This window comes from Sciurus vulgaris (assembly GCF_902686455.1).
Source record: "Sciurus vulgaris genome assembly, chromosome: 12".
Lineage (NCBI taxonomy): Eukaryota > Metazoa > Chordata > Mammalia > Rodentia > Sciuridae > Sciurus > Sciurus vulgaris.
The window spans coordinates 82,289,794-82,308,782 of NC_136473.1; the positions used below are offsets into that span (position 1 = coordinate 82,289,794).

At 51.4% G+C, this 18,989-nt stretch overlaps 2 protein-coding genes across 2 annotated transcripts in view; both read left to right on the forward strand.

Annotated features, from left to right (window-relative positions):
- Positions 1-8,206: 8,206 nt before the first annotated feature.
- ASCL5 (achaete-scute family bHLH transcription factor 5) lies at positions 8,207-8,812 on the forward strand (the record flags this gene model as incomplete). Its single annotated transcript, XM_079106647.1, has 1 exon — positions 8,207-8,812. The coding sequence occupies one exon, from the start codon at positions 8,207-8,209 to the stop codon at positions 8,810-8,812; it is 606 nt and encodes a 201-aa protein (XP_078962773.1).
- Positions 8,813-10,214: 1,402 nt separating this feature from the next.
- Positions 10,215-18,989, forward strand: part of CACNA1S (calcium voltage-gated channel subunit alpha1 S) — a 63,180-nt gene continuing 54,405 nt past the window's right edge. Inside the window, exons 1-2 of the mRNA XM_079106010.1 lie at positions 10,215-10,454; positions 12,122-12,227. Coding sequence (XP_078962136.1) covers positions 10,303-10,454; positions 12,122-12,227 — 258 coding nt within the window. The 5' untranslated portion in view covers positions 10,215-10,302. The remainder of the gene's footprint in view (positions 10,455-12,121; positions 12,228-18,989) is intronic.

Consider the following 18,989-nt stretch of genomic DNA (forward strand, 5'->3'; position numbering starts at 1 on the left):
GTTTTCCTATCTATAAAATAGTACCTACCCTGTAGTGAGAATGAATAAGTGTGCACAGGCACATGCACGTGTGTCCTGTAGAATAGTGGCTGGCACGGAAGGAGTTTTACATAAGGGTTAGCTGTTGGGTCCAGGTACCCTCCAACTTTCAAGTTCTCAGTGGTTCCTGAGCCAGCAGTTGTCTGTTTCTGAAGGTGAAGGTAGCAGGTCTCCTGGTGATAAGCACAAGAAGGAATTTTTACTGCAGGCTTGAAATGAAACTGGAGGAATGGTCTGGCACTTTCTGCTTCATCCTTCAAACACAGCAGACAATACCCGAGTGGTGACTGCTTCTTTTAAAATGGCAATCACAAAAATTAATAATGACAACCCTTTGATATTTGCCTGGAACTTTACAATCCACGAGCGACTTAGGCAGCTTACTCAGTTGGTCATAAACTGACTCCAGGGTGGCGTGGGCACACAGTGCCACCGTGCCAGCTCTGGGGATTCAGGAGCACAGTGCACTTCTTCACGGCATGCTCAGTGGCTTTACTTTCTCCCCTTCGCTCCTGCTGTCCCCTCTCCGGTGGGATTGGTCTTCCTCTGTCCTGTATTCAGCAGGCGGTCTCTACTTAGGAGTCCAAATCCCAGCTCTGCCCTGCACCAGCCTTTTGCCAGTTTCTTAGCCACTCTGTGCCTTGGTCTCCACATCTGTGTGCTGGGGACACCATCGGTCCTGACATCCCGCGGTGGTGATGAGCGCGTCCTAGCACACCTGCAGAAGTGTCTGGCACCCCCGTGCCAGGTGTGTGTGGGACACAGCGACTGCCACGTGGTCCTGTCTTCCTCTAGGCTGGAGGAAGCCACGGCTGCAGCTGTCGGCAGAGCCCCAGCCCACAGCAGGGGTCCGGAAGGAGCTGGGAGACACTGGTGATTGACAGGCAGTAGGGATGTGGCCGAATACATTCAACTCACTGGAGTTACTGAATCCAGTTCCCCTTCCATGTAAATATTTGAAGGGCAAAATCAGGTTTTCAATATATGGAAATTTCCTTTTAGACTTCTGTCAGGACAGATGTGATCGTGGGAAGGCACGGAGGCAGGCCCCAGGGTCCTGGCCAGCTGTGACGTTGCTGGGAAGCACTCCCCATCTTGGGATCTTCATAGCCACATCCAGAGTCTTCGCTGCAGCTCTTCCAGGTCTCTCCTGCCTGATGGACAGGAGCTGCCATTAGTGCAGCTTCTAGAGGGTGCCACGTGGCTCCATGCTCACCTTACAGGCACCTCTGCCATAGGCATCGACACCCCATGTGCAGATGAGGAAACTGAGGCCCAGAGAAATCAGTACTGAGCTGAGGCTACTCCACCAGCACAGGCAGAGGTGGGCTTCACTGGGACCAGTCTGACCTGACGCTCAGACTCCTACCACCAGGTCGTTTCTTCCCTGGGGACTCCGGGCAGGCCTTCCTCCCAGCATCCTGAGGGGATCGGGCTGGAAGCCTGATAGGAGGGTAGATGCCTCTCAGAATGTTTTTCTGTGACTCCTCAGAATCAGGTGACAGAGAATCAAGAAGGATCAAGTCTCTCACCCAACTCTGATCCCCAGGAGATCCTGCAATAATCATGACTCCTATATAAAAGTTGGGGATCCCTATCCAGCCAAGGAAGTCCTCATGTAACAACATGAACAGACCCTGGAAAATTGCAATCAAGCTGTGTGACCCTGAGCAGCTCTCTCAGCCTCTCTGAGCCTCGGTTTCCTCTTCTATAAACAGAAACAGTGACCCCGACCTCCTCCCAGGTGTGAGGATTACATGAGGTAAGGAAGCCGAGTTCCAAACAAAGCAACAGACTCCAGAAGGCACCTAATCCACACTAGCCTTCCAGTATCCCTGCTCCTCTTCTTTGAGATTCTCAGCAAAGTGACGCCATATTTGAGGGCTTGGCTTGGTCAGCTCATGCCAAAGCTCCATGATCCTTTCTCCATGATTCTTTCTTCTTGGTGAAAGTGGCTTCCGAGAAGTGGCTCAGGCCCATCAAAGGCTTCCAAACCCTGAGGCAGGAGAGATAGCCCAGAGGGCATGTGCAGGCTGTGGGGCTGAGGCCCTCAAATAACACTCGCCTGGTTGGGTGCAGGCCGAGGGGCAAGTGGGACTGAACACACCTGTCAAATCCTGTGTCCTCCCAGAATCACCTTCCGGTTTTAGCCCACCAAGGATGCATGTGAGTTCATGATTGTGGACCTGGCTGTCCCTCTCCTCCGATTGACCCAGGGAGGTAGAGACTACGCCCCACCTAGTATCATCGAGATTCTGAAATGCCTGCTTCTGTTGAATATGTATTTGGGGGTGTTGATATATATATAAGGTAGGAGTGGCAAGTTTATCCTTCTAGAAATATTCTAGGCTGTTAGACCTCCAAGGAAGATTGTGGAATCTTTTTTTTTTTTTTTTCCCCAAGTAAAATATTCTGGAGATTTTAAGGTAGAATTTCTTGCAGTATATTCTATTCTATTTGGTGGTAGTAGGCTTAAGGATTTCTTATTTTATTTTTTTAGTTCTTTTTTTGGTAATGGGATAGAATCCAGGGGTGCTTCACCTTTGAGCTACATCCCCAATCCTTTTATATTTTATTTTGAGGCAGGGTCTTGCTAAGTTGCTGAGGCTGGTCTCAAACTTGTGATCCTCCTGTCTCAGCCTCCAGAGTCACTGATATTACAGGTGTGGGGCACCGCACATAGCTAGGATTTAAAAAAAAAAAAAAAAAAAAAAAAAAAAAGGAGTTCTGTAGTTTATTTATTTAGATTTTCTAAGTTAAACACAAACAGGTTTCTTTACTGAGAGACTCACATGCTTCACTGATCTCCAAGGAAGCTTTTTTCAAATTTTTTGATGGCAGAAGGTTTGGGGGGAAAGGTTTTAGTGACCACCTTACCTGGACGCAGAGGGCTGGGTAAGAGGATGCCACAAAGCCAGAGTTGTCATTTCAAGTCCTTCTCCAGGTATTTGGCAGCAGAAATGGAGAAGGGGAGGCCTGGAAGCAGTTTCATTGCTGCTGAAAAGCACCATGTGGACTGAGCACCCGTCAGGGGTTTCTCCAAGTGACAGGAGAAGCAGAGGGACCATGACAAATATGCTTCCCTCAAAGCCTCTTTGGAACCACAGGTCCTCTGTTGGAAGGGACATATTCAGTCAACTTCTGATCTCGAACACCTAACTCCTGCCCCAGCGAAAACAGGGAGAAAAGTGAGGAAGAGATGCCTTCTCTCTCTCTCTCTCTCTCTTTGTACAGGGATTGAACTCAGGGGTGCCACATCCCAACTCTTTTTTGTATTTTATTTAGAGACAGGGTCTCACTGAGTTGCTTAATGCCTCACTAAATTACTGAGACTGGCTTTGAACTTGGAGTCCTCTTGCCTCAGCCTCCCAAGCCACTGAGATCACAGCGTGTGCCACGGTGCCCAACTGATGTCTGCTCGTTAAGTGGTCCAGCCTGTTCAAAGTTCACACCTGCCTCTGCTAATTCTTACCAGTGTCAATCAACATTTACTGAACCTGATCTCTGTGTGTCAATGAAGAAGTATAAGACGGGAGGTCATGTGCTTACAATTTACAACCTGGTGTCAGAAAGAGGTCTGGGGAGAGGACTCTAGGACTGCCTATTGGTCACCAAGAGTGTAAGGCTGGGGAAAGGATGGATGAGGGCCCAGTAAACACTGGGCACCAGGGAGAAGTAGGGATAGGGATCAGCAGGTGAGTTATAATAACCATCCAAAGCAAGTTATAATAATGTGCCATCTGTCCCTGGTGGGTGTGCACGGTTAGGAAGCATGTGACAGGAAGGGGCTTATGTTGGGGGGGCAGACACTATATACTGCACAATTAGAGGCAGCAAAGGTCAGCAGGGAGGCCCAGGAAACCCCCAGTGGCAACTTCCCCTCTCTGTTGCAAGTTGAATTGAAGACTCTAAAGTTCTTTGCACATTATCTGGTGATAGCTGACCATCCACAAACTAGCTGTTCGGGACACAGCCATCACATACCATTGGACATAAAAGGGAAAGCTCAGTGGAGCTCGCTTTGTGGAGGAACTTCAGGCACCTCCTGCCAAGCACATCTGCTCCTCTGCTCCCAGGGCAAGCGGACAAAGAGTGGAGCAGAGCTGGCGGTGTGCCCCCAATGCCAAAGAAGACCCACGGCTCCTTAAATTAGGCGACAGCATTGCCTGCAGGTAACAGTCCGTGGCTACCTGAGGCAATCCATGGGTTCACTCCATAACTTTCTTTAAAAAATATATTTTAGAATTTGTTTTACTGCTGTGTTATAATTATCCACAATGGTGAGATTTATTGTTACACATTCCTACATGCACATAATAGAATTCAGTCGATTGCGTTCCCTTGTATCAACTATATTCTTTCTATAAAGTCACCATTGGGGCTAATGTGGGGAGGGGAAGCTGCTGTAGGTCATATCATAACCAGCTTTTTACCTAGCAAGTTGACTAACAGATATGATGCACCAATTTTCATTCAAAGTCAATAACAAAATATATTTAATTACACATATTATATCTATCTGAATATAATGAAAGTTTAAGTGATATGAATTGCTTCACTGACTCAAGAAGAAAATCAAGAGATGTTGGCAAAAAACAAACAAACAAAAAAAAACCCAGTAGCTCTTCCTTGAGGGTCCTTCCTTGTTCTGATTTTTCCAAGAGACCTGGGACCCAGTACCTAAGAGGAGCCATACAGGGAGTTATAACTCCCACGCCCTTGGACTCCGGACCTGGAATTTCTCCCATTCGCTACTTGCATTTTTTCTCGCTGCCACACCGTGGCGCTGTTGACGGTTGATTCTGCCCAGCGTAGGAAGCGGTCCACCCGAAGGTTGGCGCTCACAGCTCCTCCGCTTAGGTTTTCCAAACTCAGGCAAGGGACCTCCTCAGCAGGCTCCCAGGGACCTTTCCATCAACAGAACTCCCTCGTAAGAACACCTTTGAAAGTCTATTACCTTCCAAAGGATGACCACGGTACCTCTCATCAGAACAGAAACTACATAACCCTGTAGTTTTAATCTGCAGTAGACACCCCTCCAACAGAAATCATTGCAAGCCTTTCTGAGCCTTTGATTAGATGAGAGGCACTAGGAGAAATACCAGGAGACCGGATGCAGGATAGAGTCAATTAGCATTTATTACTATGCACTCAGTTTTCTCACCTGTAAAACTGGATAATGGTAACAACTACTTCATAAGAAATCAAATATGATTCACACGATGCACAGTGTTGTAAATAACAAACAATTGCAATAATTATTATTATTTCATACAATGCTTACTGAGTCATCTATTCCAGTACCTGCAGCCATTCCTGCATTTAGAAGGTCCTAGTAAATCTTTAATGAATGAATATCATGTCCCCTCATGGGGATGGGCTATAGCATGTGGCTCAGTTTCTGCTATGGGGTAGAGGATCTGTGATAGAGAAGAACACACAGGTGTGTCCTGCCTGTGCTCTCTGACCCATTATCAACTCTTTCTAACAGTAAAGACAGAATGGGCTAAGAAATAATCCTGCTGTGAGGTTTCTTGCTTGAATCATTTTTCTGAATAGTTTTAGGGAAAAAAATAAGTAATATATAAGCTAAGTTATTTAAAATGAATGTTATGAATTGATTCAACATGAGCAAAAATTAAGTTGAATTTATTAACAATCATTAAGGTAAATTCCCAACCTATATCAGATCAAATTTGGATAATGAAGTCAACTATAAAGAGACAGGGATCATGTGAGGGATTATAGTATGGGACCCAAATTGTTACAGAGGAGCAGCACTTTGAGCCAATAATTTGAGCACCTTTATGTGCCCAGCACTGAGGAACGGAAGGGGTTCCCTAAGAAAGTGAAAGCCTAGCCCCTCCCCACTCCAGTGCTCACACTGAGTGACGTCTCAGAACACACAACCTTGAAAACCCTGGTCAAGAGCTGGAAACGGGGCTGTGGGGGCAGGAGTGGGTTCACAGCTCCCCTGTGGATGGAAGGATTGGGCAAAGCAGAGAGGTGGACCCAAGTATGCATCAGTCAGGAAGTGAGTCATGAATGAGCAGTGAGTGTATCAGGAGACTGTTCTGATGGAGCCAAGAGTCAGTCTGGGAGTCTTCTCTTAAAAACAATGGGGAGAGGGGGAAGCACAGACTAAATTGTCTTGATGTCTCCTGCATTTGCTTCCACTTAAAAGCAAGTGGAAGTCTCCACGATGGTTGGTTGGTTGTTTTTTGGGTTTTGTTGTTCTTGTTGTTTTTCCCATACTAGGAATTGAACCCAGGGGTGATTTACCACTGAGCTACATCCCTGGCCCTTTTTATTTTTTATTTTGAGACAGTATGTTTCTAAGTTGGCAAGGCTGGCCTTGAACTTTCAATCTTCTGCCTCAGCCTCCTGAGTCTCTGGGTGTGGGTCATTGTGCCAAGCTCCATGAAGCTTTGAGTCCTTGATTATTATGGGGGAATGTGGGAGCTGGGGTAGAGATTTCTGTTCATCATGGAGGACAATCCTAGCTGGAAACAGACATGGGTCTGTAAAAGAACAAAGGCGAGAGGGGCAGAAGACTCTTGAGAATCTGAGTTTGCCATCAGGCATCAGGGAGAGAGTTGGTCCCTCTCTCTCATGGAGAAGCCTTGCCCACTGTCCAGGGCACAGCACCCACTCACTCACTCATTCTATAAACCCGATAATTTCTGAGAAGACAAGAATGATGTGATTAGTGCTAAGATGGCAGTTATGGACACTGTAGACACACACAGGGAACAGCAGGAGCAGAGGCTTCTAGGAAAAAAATGACACTTACTTGGAACTGATAACCACAGGTTATGTGACTTGGTGGCACTTAAACCCAACACAGACCAATTATTTCTGAAATAACAGCTTTCTGAAACCTTGGAAAGGCTCCGTGTAATTAAGTCCCACCCTGGCAAGCCCAGCTTTCTGCCTAATCCCCTCTCACAATTCTTCAGCAAGGCTTTGAGAGGCGCCTACTACATGCCAAGTGCTGGGCTAGGCTCTGGGCACACAGAGGTGAAGGAAGAGGCACCTCTGTTCAGTGCCATGAAGGGGAAGCCCAGGATGGAGGGAGATAGCATATCCTGGACCCACGTGGACTCAGAAAGGGAGTGTGCTGGTGATTGTGTCTCTGCTGGACAGAGGACTTCAAAAGAGCCAGTGACACCTGAGTTTCTTGTAATGAAAGGTGCATTTCCTTCAACAAAGAGTGATCTCCCGCGGGTCACTTGTGATTACTTCTGGGTTCCTACTGCTAATTCAATAGGCAGTTTCTGAGCCACTTTTAGATGTAAGGCCCTGGAAATAATGAGATTTGATCCTCATCTTCAAAGGAAATAACATTATTGGGCATTTTTTATATTTGATCTTGGCCTAAAGACTGAGAAGTGATCACTGGGCATTTTTATCCATCATACCTTGCAGGAGGTATTTTAGGATATATATTTTTTCTCATTTTATTCTCATAGCTTACTAATTTCCTGTGAAGGATGTTTTCAATGTCTTCATATATGGAAACCATGACTCAAGGTCACCCAGCTATTAAGGGGCAAACACAAGATTTTAACCCAGATTTCCACCTCTGCAGAAGCCACACAGCCTCCCTGCAGGGTTTCACAATGCAGGCCTCTCCTAACTGGTATTTTTACTTTCCTCCTTTTTAGAAACGTTCCCTGGGACCCTTCCGCTGAGCTGGTGCACTCCTGACAGCAGCCACCATTTCAGGCCCCTAAACATCCTAGGGATCCCTAAGATCAGGAAAAACGAGAACCAGGCCCTGGGGGATCCCTGGCATGGAGGCGTGGGCCTAGTGCCAGTGGAAGGTGCCCGTGCTGGGCTGCAGAAGCAGGCAGAGCAGGCAGCTCGGTTGCCCTGCGCATGGGTGCACTGGAGAAGGGCCAGGGTCCTCGGAGATCCACAGCACCATAAGCTGGATCAGAAAGGGTGTCTTCTGAGTCTCTGGGAGTGGCCACACTTTTCCCAAGCCATGGATGACCTTAGGGAGTCCCCAGAAGCCACCGTAAGGCGAAAAGAGGACCTAGGAGATCCTGGTGCTCCAGAGCTCCTGCTGCTGATGTGACTTGTCTGCGTGGTCAGGACCTTGCAGACCCCACACGGGCCTTTCTGTGAGGGTCTCACTCTGGGTCCAGCTCCACGTGGCACCATGAACGATAATTTCTGCCGGGCCCTGGTGGACCGGAGGCCCATGGGGCCCCCTAGCTGCATGCAACTGGGTGTCGTGCCCCCTCCTAGGCAGGCGCCGCTGCCCCCAGCCGAGTCCTTGGGCAATGTACCCTTCCTACTGTACCAGGGCCATGCGGAGACACCTTACTACGACGCCTACGCTGGGGTGTTCCCCTACGTGCCCTTCCCCGGCGCCTTTGGGGTCTACGACTACCCCTTCGAGCCCGCCTTCATCCAGAAGCGCAACGAGCGCGAGCGACAGCGCGTCAAGTGCGTCAACGAGGGCTACGCGCGCCTCCGCGGCCACCTCCCGGGCGCGCTGGCGGAGAAGCGGCTCAGCAAGGTGGAGACGCTGCGCGCCGCCATCCGCTATATCAAGTACCTGCAGGAGCTGCTGAGCGCCGCCCCCGACGGCGCGGCCCCGGCCGCAGCCTGCAACCACCCGGGCATCGGGCCCACCGCTCCCCGGCCAGACTGCCCGGGCGACGGCGAGGCCCGGGCGCCCCCCTCCCTGGTGCCCCCGTCGTCCGAGTCCTCCTGCTTCTCCTCCTCGCCCTTCCTCGAGTCGGAGGAATCCAGCCATTGATCGGACTTGGGGCCGCCCTTCCCTGCACAGGCTCGATCCCATTCTTGGGAGCAGCGTGGGTCATCTGCAGCGTGGGGCTGCTGGGTCACCCGGGGTGCGGTCATCCCCGGATGACCGGGAAAGGTAGTTGGAGCCGGCTTGGCCCTGGTGGCCCTGCTCTGTCGTCCATAGCAGCAACGCAGCCCTGTCTGCGGGAAATGAGCCTCTCGTTGATTCCAATACGCCGTGCCCCGACGCTCCACAAGATGGCCTCAGATAGGAGCGACCAGTTGCCACTTGAGAGAGGAACCCAGAGGGAGGTATCAGAGGCCAGACTCCTGCTTGCACTCAGCCTCGATGGAACAGACTTGGAAGGAGGGGATGTGTGCAGAGCTGGCGCTCTCTGGCTTCCTTGATGGAGGGCTGTCACCCGCCTCCCCCAACCCTCAGTGTGGTTTTCCCCAGGTTGAGTGAGGACAGCATTTTTTTGCCTAAGACTTATAAACCTCTGGGATCCATTGGCACTGTGTTTGCACTGAAGGGCTAAATAAATGTGTTGTTGACTTCTGTGATCCCTAGATCATTGTCTAGTCCTACCCCCGCCAGCACCCAGTGCCCCTTCTCACGGGCCCTCCCAGCCCAAAGACCTTACTGTGATGGCTGGCAGGGTATTCTGACAGCCCAGGCAGTCCACACACTTTCCCAGAGAGCTCCGTATAGGCCAGGAGACTGTGTGCAGGAGGGGCCAGAGTCGCAGAGAGAAACCACACAGGTCGGAGAGAATGGGGAAGAAGGGTAAAAAACACAGGGGTCACGACATAGTGTGGCAGGTGCCAGACCAGAGGTGTGCACATTCAAGGGGTCCAGGGAGACTTCCCCCACCGAGTGAGGCAGGGTTCGATGTTTCCCCGGCAGGAGGCCGGGATGGTGGGGTTGATGGTGGCTGGAAGGGGTCTGGGCCTGATCCCTGCAGGTCCTGGGGTGGGAGCTGGATGCTGGGAAGCTGTGCTGAGCTGGGCTGCCCAGCACTTGCTCAGAACAGTTTTCTGGAGCTGGGCGGGGAAATCCCAATTTTGGTATTAGGGCCATTCTGAAGGCTCCATGCCCCAGGCTACCCCTTCCTGAACTTTATTGATCAGCCTCCAAACCTTCCTTCCATCCTGTCTCCCACTGGGCCTGCCCCATCTCAGGTCTATGTATAAATTCCTCCCTCCACCATCCTACCCTCCTGGGGGACAATCTGGGATGTCACTGGCTGGTCTCGACAGAATGACAGCTGCCTGGCCTCAGGAGCTCAGGCCAGGCAGCAGGGAGCCGAGTGGAGGCTAATTTTACTCTGGGAGCAGGGACAGAAATCCTCCACCCTCACTCCCGCCCCTGCTTGGCTGGCTCAGCAGGACAGGCTCAGCCAGGCCCAGTCCCCAAGGCGGGGGGCATTGGGGACGCAGGGAAGCAGGGAAGAGAGGGCAGTGGGGTTGGGGATCAGGGAAAGCAAGTTTTCCAGGGAAGCCATGGAGCCCTCCTCACCCCAGGATGAGGGACCGAGGAAGAAGCAGCCCAAGAAGCCTGTTCCTGAGATTCTGCCCAGGCCACCTCGGGCCTTGTTCTGCCTGACCCTCCAGAACCCACTGAGAAAGGCCTGTATCAGCATCGTGGAATGGAAGTATCCTTCAAGGCCCTGGGAAGTAGGGGAGTGTGCATGATGTGGGGGAGGGATGTGTGGCAGTCACAAGGCACAAACTTTGAGTGTCAGGGTGACTGGGGACTTAGAATGGGGTGAACCGCCACAGAATGGCATGAGGCACCCTTGGGAAGGAAGGTCTCCACCACACTGGGAAAGCAGGAGGAGTCAGAGGGGCTTCCTCCAGGTCCAGGATGACAGCCAGAGAGACTACTGACATCTGTGGACGTGCCTGTTTCATAGGGACGGTGCCCAGCTATGCCCAAATCCATATCTTGGGATGCTGCTCGGGGCTTTGAAGTCTTATTCCAAAGTCTCACTTTGGAATAAGATGGTGAGAGGGAGCAGTAACCCCTTTGAGAAAATCGTCGCCCTTGATGCAAGGGGGAAAGAGAAGATCAGGAGTGGTTATGCGAAGGCTTCTTCTGGGACCCAGTTCCTGCTGGGGATGGGACAGAAGAGCAACGGGTTTGAGGAGAGGCCTGCTCTTGGTGCTCCAAGCCTGGCTGCTTCAGCTAGGGGCAGGGACTTGGAATGCCTGTCTATGTCTGCATGAACTCTGGGAGGAAGAAGGTTGAAAATATGGGGACTATTTGGGGAAGGAGGAAGGAGCTGCAGAGAGGAGGAGGCCTGTGTCAAGTGGATTCTGAGGGAGAGGGTCAGGAGAATTTGAAGTATTCTGAAGGGCTCGCAAGTGTGGGCTCCCGCCAGCTGTTCCTTGAAGATAGGAACTTGAGGGACAACTGGAAGGGCAAGAGGGACAGGGGGCCAAGCCGATAGCGTAGGGTGGGGGTCAGTTCTGCTCCCCACAGTTACGCTTGCCAGGCCATGTCAACCCTGGCTTCTCCCTCTCTGCCCAGGCTACTGGGCAGCTGCCCCCTTTTCTCCAGCCTTCATCCTCAGAGCCTTCTCCTTGCCCAGGCCTCTGCCCTGTGTCCCACCTCTCTTCTCAAACACTGGTGTTTGCGGGGAAGGGAAAGGGGGCTTTTCCAAGCCCATCTACGCAGGTTGCCTCCCCATGCTGTCCCCAAAACCACATACCGATGACTCACACTGCCCCTTTCCCTAATTCCTCTCCCACGCTTAAGCATCTGGAAATGGCCAAGGAGCGAGTGGGCGTGTCTGGGAGGGGGCTGTGGGGGTGGCTGAAGCATGTGCTCTCTGGAATTCAGTTTACATGTCTCCATCTTCCCTCTGTCTTGCCCCTGCTCTGTGGGAACTTCGTCTGAGCCTAGAACAGCCCCCAGCCTCCCTTGTCATTTCTTTGGGTAAGCCCCACAGGTTGTCAGGACAAAATCTCAGAAGCCACAGCTCCTTGGAGAGGTGGGCAGGCACTGAGAGTGGAACAGCCTGCAGGCTCTTTAGCCCTTGAAGCTCAGTAGCCTTCAGCTGCCATCTCAACTTGGTGTTTCTTTGCACTGGAACTGCAGGGGATGGGAGGGAGGGGCCCATTAGCCTGCATCTTCTACCAGCCTTTGCAGTCCCTGAGAGTTTGAGTGGAAGTTACCTGCTCCTGATGGGAGGGAACCAGGGCTCCAGGCAGGGCCCTGCAGGAGAGTGGGGAAGGAGCCTCGTGGCAGGTCCCCAGAGCCTGCCCATCACCCTGGCATCATAACCACAATTCAGGCTCTCCTTAACCCTGGCACCAGACCCTTCGAGACCATCATCTTGCTCACCATCTTTGCCAACTGTGTGGCCCTAGCCGTGTACCTGCCCATGCCTGAAGAGGACAACAACACTCTGAACCTCGGCCTGGTAAGATGACCCTCCCATGCCCCTTGGAGGACTTTGTCCTGGTGAGTGTCACTAGTGGTTCCACATCCTGAGGATGCAGACTCTGCCTTCCCTACCCACTGCGGGCAGCAGGGTAAACCGCTCATCCCAGATTCTGTGACACCCTAGACAGCACTGAGCGGGTACTCACTGTGACCAGAGAACACTCATGACAGTCTCACTACAACCCCACAGAGTCTGACGCCCATTTGACAGAGGTGGAAACTGAGCCTTCGTAAGGTCAGCGAGTGAGCCATGAAGGGTGAATGTCATTTCCTTTCCCTGGATAGAATCCAGAAGGAATCTGCTTCCACTGAGCTTGCCTAATGAAAGTGTTAGATCTAGGAATCTGAAGAAAGAGCATACTTTAGAGTTCTATAATACCACTTTCTCCCCACCCCTTCTAATGACACAAACGTGGAACCATCTAATTGTAGAGCTGGAAGGGATTTTTCAGAATCAGGTCATCCTACCTCCTCCCACCCCACTCTGCTTTATGCATGTGAATGCTGAGGCCTAGTGAGGTTAATGGACTTCCTTACCCAATAGTTAGTTACTAATAAAAATGGCTAACATTCTTTAAGTGTTTATTAGCTGCCAGACTCTGTGCTAAATAGTTGATATTATTACATTTTTAATCTCCACAAGTACTGCTGTGGGGTAAGTAACGCTGTTAGGCTTTTTTAAACGATAAGACAACTAGCTTAAAAACAGTTGGGTACCTTGTCCAGGGACGCCCCCATCTAAGCCTGTGGTAAGGTCTCAAACCGGATCTCTTTGGACCCTGCTCCTATACTGGCTGTGTTGCCAAGGTGGAGGGAGCAGGAGGACTTTCTAGATAAACCTCAGCAGCTGGGGGTGTATCTTGGTGAAAAAGCCTCATTTGAGGCCCTGAGGCCCAGGAAGCCACCATTTCAACTTGGCGTTTCCCTGCACTGAAATTGCAGGGGACGGGAGGGAAGGGGCCCATTAGCCTGCATCTTCGCCTTCTCTCTGGCTCTCCTCATGCTGGTTTCCATGGGAATCTATCTTGAGTTGGGGAGAAGCTGGGATTCTAAATGTGTGCTTTCTATGAGCAGAAAAAACTGAGCCCCTGAAGGTAGAAGAAGAAATGATTAAACGACGCAGGGCCTGTGGAAGCTTTGCTGGCTGGGAAGGTCTTTTGTGCAGCCCGATCCTTCTACAAGGTGGACTTAGTTCTCTATGTGTCTGAATTCGGGAGGGCACTGGGTCCACCCTCCCCTTGGGAAGTCAGACTTTTGGGCCTCAGTTCCACGTGTGCTCCTTAAGAAATTGACTGCTTTTGCAAGAAATTCTGCTCTTCTCAGAGAATGTCTAATTGCATAATGGTTATGTCATCTTTCATCTTGAAACAAAATGGGGGCCTTGTATTTTTTCAATGGTCCTCAGTGTGTTTCTTTTTAGTCTGGGCAGGACTTGCAGAGCTTGGAGTGAGGTGTACAGCTCATAGAGACAGGGCAGTGAGTTCCATGGAGGAGGGAAAGCCGACCTGAAGGAAGACTTTCCAGAGCAGCGGATGTCACCTGGCAAGTCAGAACTCCTTGGGCTACTAACTGTCAGGGAAGGACCCTAATCTGACCCCTTCATTGCTTCTGCCTGAGGCCTCCTCATTTGCTCTTGCCAATTTTATGTTCATTTCCACAACACCCAGCAAGAGGGAAATGAGAGGGGACAGGGCAGAAAGAAGGGAACTTAGGTACTTACCTCTCCTTCATTCTACTGGCTACTTTGTAGATATCTGGAAAAGATTGGGGACTTTCGTGTTATCCAGAATGACCCATAGCTTTTAAGAAGGGAGACCTAATTCTGCATGAACTTTCTCATTCACTCTACAAATATGTGTTTAGTACCTGTTATATCCCTAGCACATACTGGAGATATAATTTTGAACCAAATGGACATAGCTTCCATCTTCAGAGCTTAATTAATATAATAAGTTAAACAAGTAATTACAATTGAACCAATTAAACAGGTAGTGAAAATGAAATGGGCAACATGTGAGGTCTGGGGACACTCTAATGGCCTACTGGACACTAGGGATCAGGGAGGCTTCCCAAAGGATGGGATGGTTAGCCTGAGAACTGATGGATGAAGACGGGGCCAGCTTTGTGACCCTGCGACCTGTACAGGACCCCATGCTTCAGGCTTAATGCCCTGTAGTCATACAATGGAAATTTTAATTAATGTTATCTTTGAATTTTTTTGTAAGTAAAGTCCTTGGAGACAATGGCACACACACTGGGAGCCAGGAACTTGGCTCACACATGCTTCTGCCTCTTGTCACCTTCCTGCCTCAGAGGATGGGCTCTCAGCTGGCTTCCTTACACTCTGGTGCCCTGGGCCCCTGGCAGAGACTTGGGTGCAGGAACAGGGAGAGACAGGGTTAGGCACATGGGCCCTTTGGTGTCTTGAGGAAGGGTATGACTGTGGTTGTCCCCACCCTGGGTTGACTGCCACAGTCCATCAGTAGGCAGCTCTGCCACACTGAGCCATCTGCCATTCAGGTACCCAGCATCTCCCCTATCTCCCAGAGAGGATGCCAGGATACCCGTGGGTACATACCTACCCAGTGTGGGTTGAGGTGGCAGGTCCATGTGAAGGGGAGAAGCCTGGCACAACTTCACCTGTAGCCAGGGCACAGGATGTGGGGCTGGCAGATGCAGGGGACCTGGAAGCCGTAACTTGTGACAGTCTGTACTGACCTCGTACATTTCTGCAACTAAAAACAGCATGATAGGTGGAAACTGTGAAAGAAGGATAAGTTTTATGTTTAGTACCTTTATCAGCACGGATTTCCTGCTCTTTGAACAAGAGGCTCCACATCGTCATTTGCCCTGGGTCCCCCAGTTGTGCGGCAGGGATGGGACCAGGGTGGGGAGTGTGAGGAAAGTGTGGTAGAGAGACCAGCAGGAAGGAGGTTCCCAGTGGAAGGAGCCGTGGGGCAAAGGACTGGAGGCAAGAGTAGAGGTCGGGGTGGGATGTGGAAAGTCGTTCAGGCCACCACGTCAAGCATGGATCGAAGTGAGATGGGGAAGCAGCAAGAGGGATGCAGAGGCCAGCAGAGTCATCCAGGCAGGAGCTGGAACTAAGGCCCCAGAGGTGGTGGAGATGCATGAAAGGACAATGAGCAACGCTAATGGCCTTGGTGACTGATTGCATGTGTGCAGGGATGGAGGGAGGAGGGAGGTGGTGGGGCAGGCAAGGGTGACACTTGGGTTTCAGAGGGTGATGGAGCAGATGGTGGTATCACTTTGCAAGGCAGTTAGAGCCAGTTCAGCTGTAGACCTGTTGGGATGCAGGTGTCTGTCTGCTCATGGGCAATTGGCTCTGCAGGCTGGAGAGTTTGATGACAGAGGTTTCCTCGCTTTGATACATGCCAGGCTAGCCAGGGTGGGGAGGGGCGGGATGGTGGCGGCAGGCAAGAAAGTCCTTCTCTGAAGTTCATGTGTGCCAGCAGAGTCAGGGGTGCTGGCACCCTTGATTATGGGAGGGGTATCATGACACCTGTCTGTAGGAACAGGTTCTCCTGGGACGTCTCCTCCAGGTCCCTCTCCTGCTCTTCTTCCACTCAGCATTTGACAAGGGTAATGGACATGGATTTCGGGGGCTGGGAGACCCCTCTGACTGGCTGCTCTGTGTCAGTTAGAAAGCCCTGGGTCTTCCCTGAGTAGAAGAGGAAACGGAGACCCAGAGAAGGCAGCAGGGTAGGAGAGGGTAGCAAGAAGAGAGGTGGGGTGCTGGCATCCTGACCCAGTGAGTGATATCACACTGGAGAGGGACTTGGGGTCTGAAATCAACCAGGTTGGAAAAGCAGTGTTGTGTGGTGTTTAGGAAAATGGGCTCCCAAGTCAGAAGGTAAGCTTCTGGGACTGCTGTCCATTCACGGTCAAGTTATATAACCTCTCTGCTCCCTCAGTGCCTTCTTTGAAAAACATGGATAGCATTGTATACTTGAGAGAAGTTTCTGGATGAGTCAAGGCATTCAAGGTTGTAGTGCCTTATCTACCAACCTGAGGAACTTCATTGTGCATGTCCCACAGTGCTTCAGAGCCAGGCCTCAGTGCCAGTGCCTCAGTGAGATCCCCAGGTCTCACTGAGATCCCCACGTTGTCCTGGATTCAAAGGGTATAGCCCTTAGCAGCTATGCCAAAGGATTATTTAAACTTTTTTTTTTTGAAGTCCTCTTCACCCCACCCATCATCTGTCCATGTTTTCTCTTTAATCCTTCATCTTCTCTGAAACATCCAGTTTATCTGAACAGCTTCCCTGGTCACTCCTCCCACCTTGCAGTAAATCACCTTTGTCATCGTGAACAACATCCAGGATGGGCTGAGTGCGGGCATGGGACGGCCTTTCAAATGCTTATCACACTTAATGTGGGTGAGGCAGGTCCTGGTACTCCTCTCATTTGTAGAGAGGAGTAAACTGAGGTCAGGGCGGTGAAATCACGGCACTGTCCAGCTGGCTCTATGGGTCTCTTGGTGGACCTTTCTGCACATCAGAAGAAGAGAGAGGAGGAAGGCCGTCTCTGCTCCCGCGGGCCTAGCACAGTGCTCACCTCTCGGGCAAGCTGGCTTTCTCCTGACTGGAGTTTCTGCCTGCCCAGGGCCCGCCGGACAAGCCACCAGCTCTAGCCTCTAGGCCTGCTCGCATTGCCCAGGAGGGAAGGCTTGGGCCTGGGGGCCAATGGCTAGCACAGTCCTTCCTAGGGCTCTCCCAGGAGATTGGAAACTGGGGGAGGAGGTCTCGAAGCGGGGCTGCTTATCAGATAAGTAGGAGGATGGAATGGACATTGGGAGTGGCCATGGGGAAGGGCAGTGATGTGTCCAAATGTGACTGGAAGCTCAGACTAGAGCCCAGAGCCCTCCCCCTGGCCCAGGCCCAGCTCCCCAAACCAGCTCTACCCCTACGTCCTATCTGCTCTGAAGGGGTTCTGCTTTTCTGAGGGACCCCTGATGGAATTAAAGGAGACTCTCTTGGGAGGATTGCCCACCATTCCAGGCTTGGCCAACCTGAGGGGACCTGTGTGACTAAGCAACAGCAACTATGAGAGCTCTTGGCTCCTGGGAAAAGACTGGAAATGGATTGCTTTTGCTCTTTTATTCCCGTCCATCCTCAAAGCAATCCCGCCTCGAAGGATGATTTTCAAAAAGTGAAAATGTAAACTTCTGATTAAAATACAGAAGGAGCACATGTCAAAGATAAATTTGACTCATAAGAGAATGAACAGGAGGGTAAAGATGGTTTAGAGAGAGCTGGAGGAACAGAAGTATGATAGTGGAAAGAGGAACCGGGTGGCCAGGTGAGACCACCATCTGGTCAGTGCCCCATGGGCGATGAAACTGTCACCACTGGGGTTGCCTTTCCATGGGGGAGGGGGACTATTTGCATCTCTACAGGATCCAATAGCAGAGTTAAACAAAGGCACACCTCCAGGTCAGTGGCATTTCAGGGAGGGGACAGGAGGGGATCTGCTCATCAAGGGACTTTTGCAAAGTCTGGGATGGCAGAGATGGGGGTGGGGCCGTGTGCTTCTAGTATCTGGTTGGTAGAAGCCAGGGACTTTGCCAAACATCCTGCAACGCACAGGACAGCCTCCTCCCCCATCACCGAATTATCTGGCCCAAATGTCAATTAGGGCCGAGGTTAAGAAACCCTGCCTTAGTTAAATAATCCTTGGCTGGGCCTGTTATAAGATGTTCCAACACGACATCACAAAGGATATGGTGCCCTCCCTTTGCCTTATTTCCAAGTTCTAGAAAATTTTTCTTAATGCCATCAAGCAGGCATTGGCTGCTCGGATGGGTGGGTGGGCTCTGGATTGCCGCCCAGTCAGCCCCTCCCAAGCTGCAGAGCAGACACCGCCCCTAGGACATGTTGGGCTCCCCAGGACTCTGTTACATTCCTGGGCTTCAGGTTGCTGCTGAGCGTCCTCCACAAGGCTGGAGCACAAGCCTCTGGCAGCCAGGGCGTTTGTCTTTTTATAGGGTCCGGAATGTGCCCCAACTCCTGTGGCCTGTGGCTGGCTCCACCCCGCCATCTGGGGAGGCTGGCGCTTCAGAAGGATGTCAGCTCTGGTCTTGCACTTCAGAGACATAGGACCTGCGGGGTACAGGGTGGTCAGAGCCTGGACCACCATGCAGAGAACTGACCATGCTTAACAAGGGTCTGCCAGAGGCGCAGCTCCCCTTTTGGAACACTTAGTGCACCCCCAACCTTAATAAGGCTTAGCTGTTATTATCACAAATACCCAAGGCAGCCCTGGTCCGCCAGCTCTGCTTCTCCCAACTCCCCATTTGCCTCTGAGGGCACAGACCCCTCCTGTGGCTCTCAGCCCCCGTCGCCCTATCTAGACAGCCCTGGTGTGTCTGCTCCTCCAAGCTAAGGGGCCTGGGGGAATGAAGGCCCCACTGGGGAGGTAGGACGGTGAGAGACCCACTCCAGGCGAGTCTCTTTGGGCTTGGGTTCATTGGGTTAAATATAGTCACTTCCCTCACTCCTCAACAGGTCACTTTCCAAACCTGGTGGCTGAGGAGTCAGGGAGATGCCAGGCCCTGGACACTCAGTGAACAGTGTGGCCACAGGGACCAGCCCATCAGGTTGACTGACTGGAAAGGCCACTGACTTGCCCCAGCAGGTGGGGTGGGGACCCCACAGCCTCACACACCCCGGCAAGGGGCGCTTGCCTCATCTGTGAAATAGGAAAAGTGGCACACAAGGCCA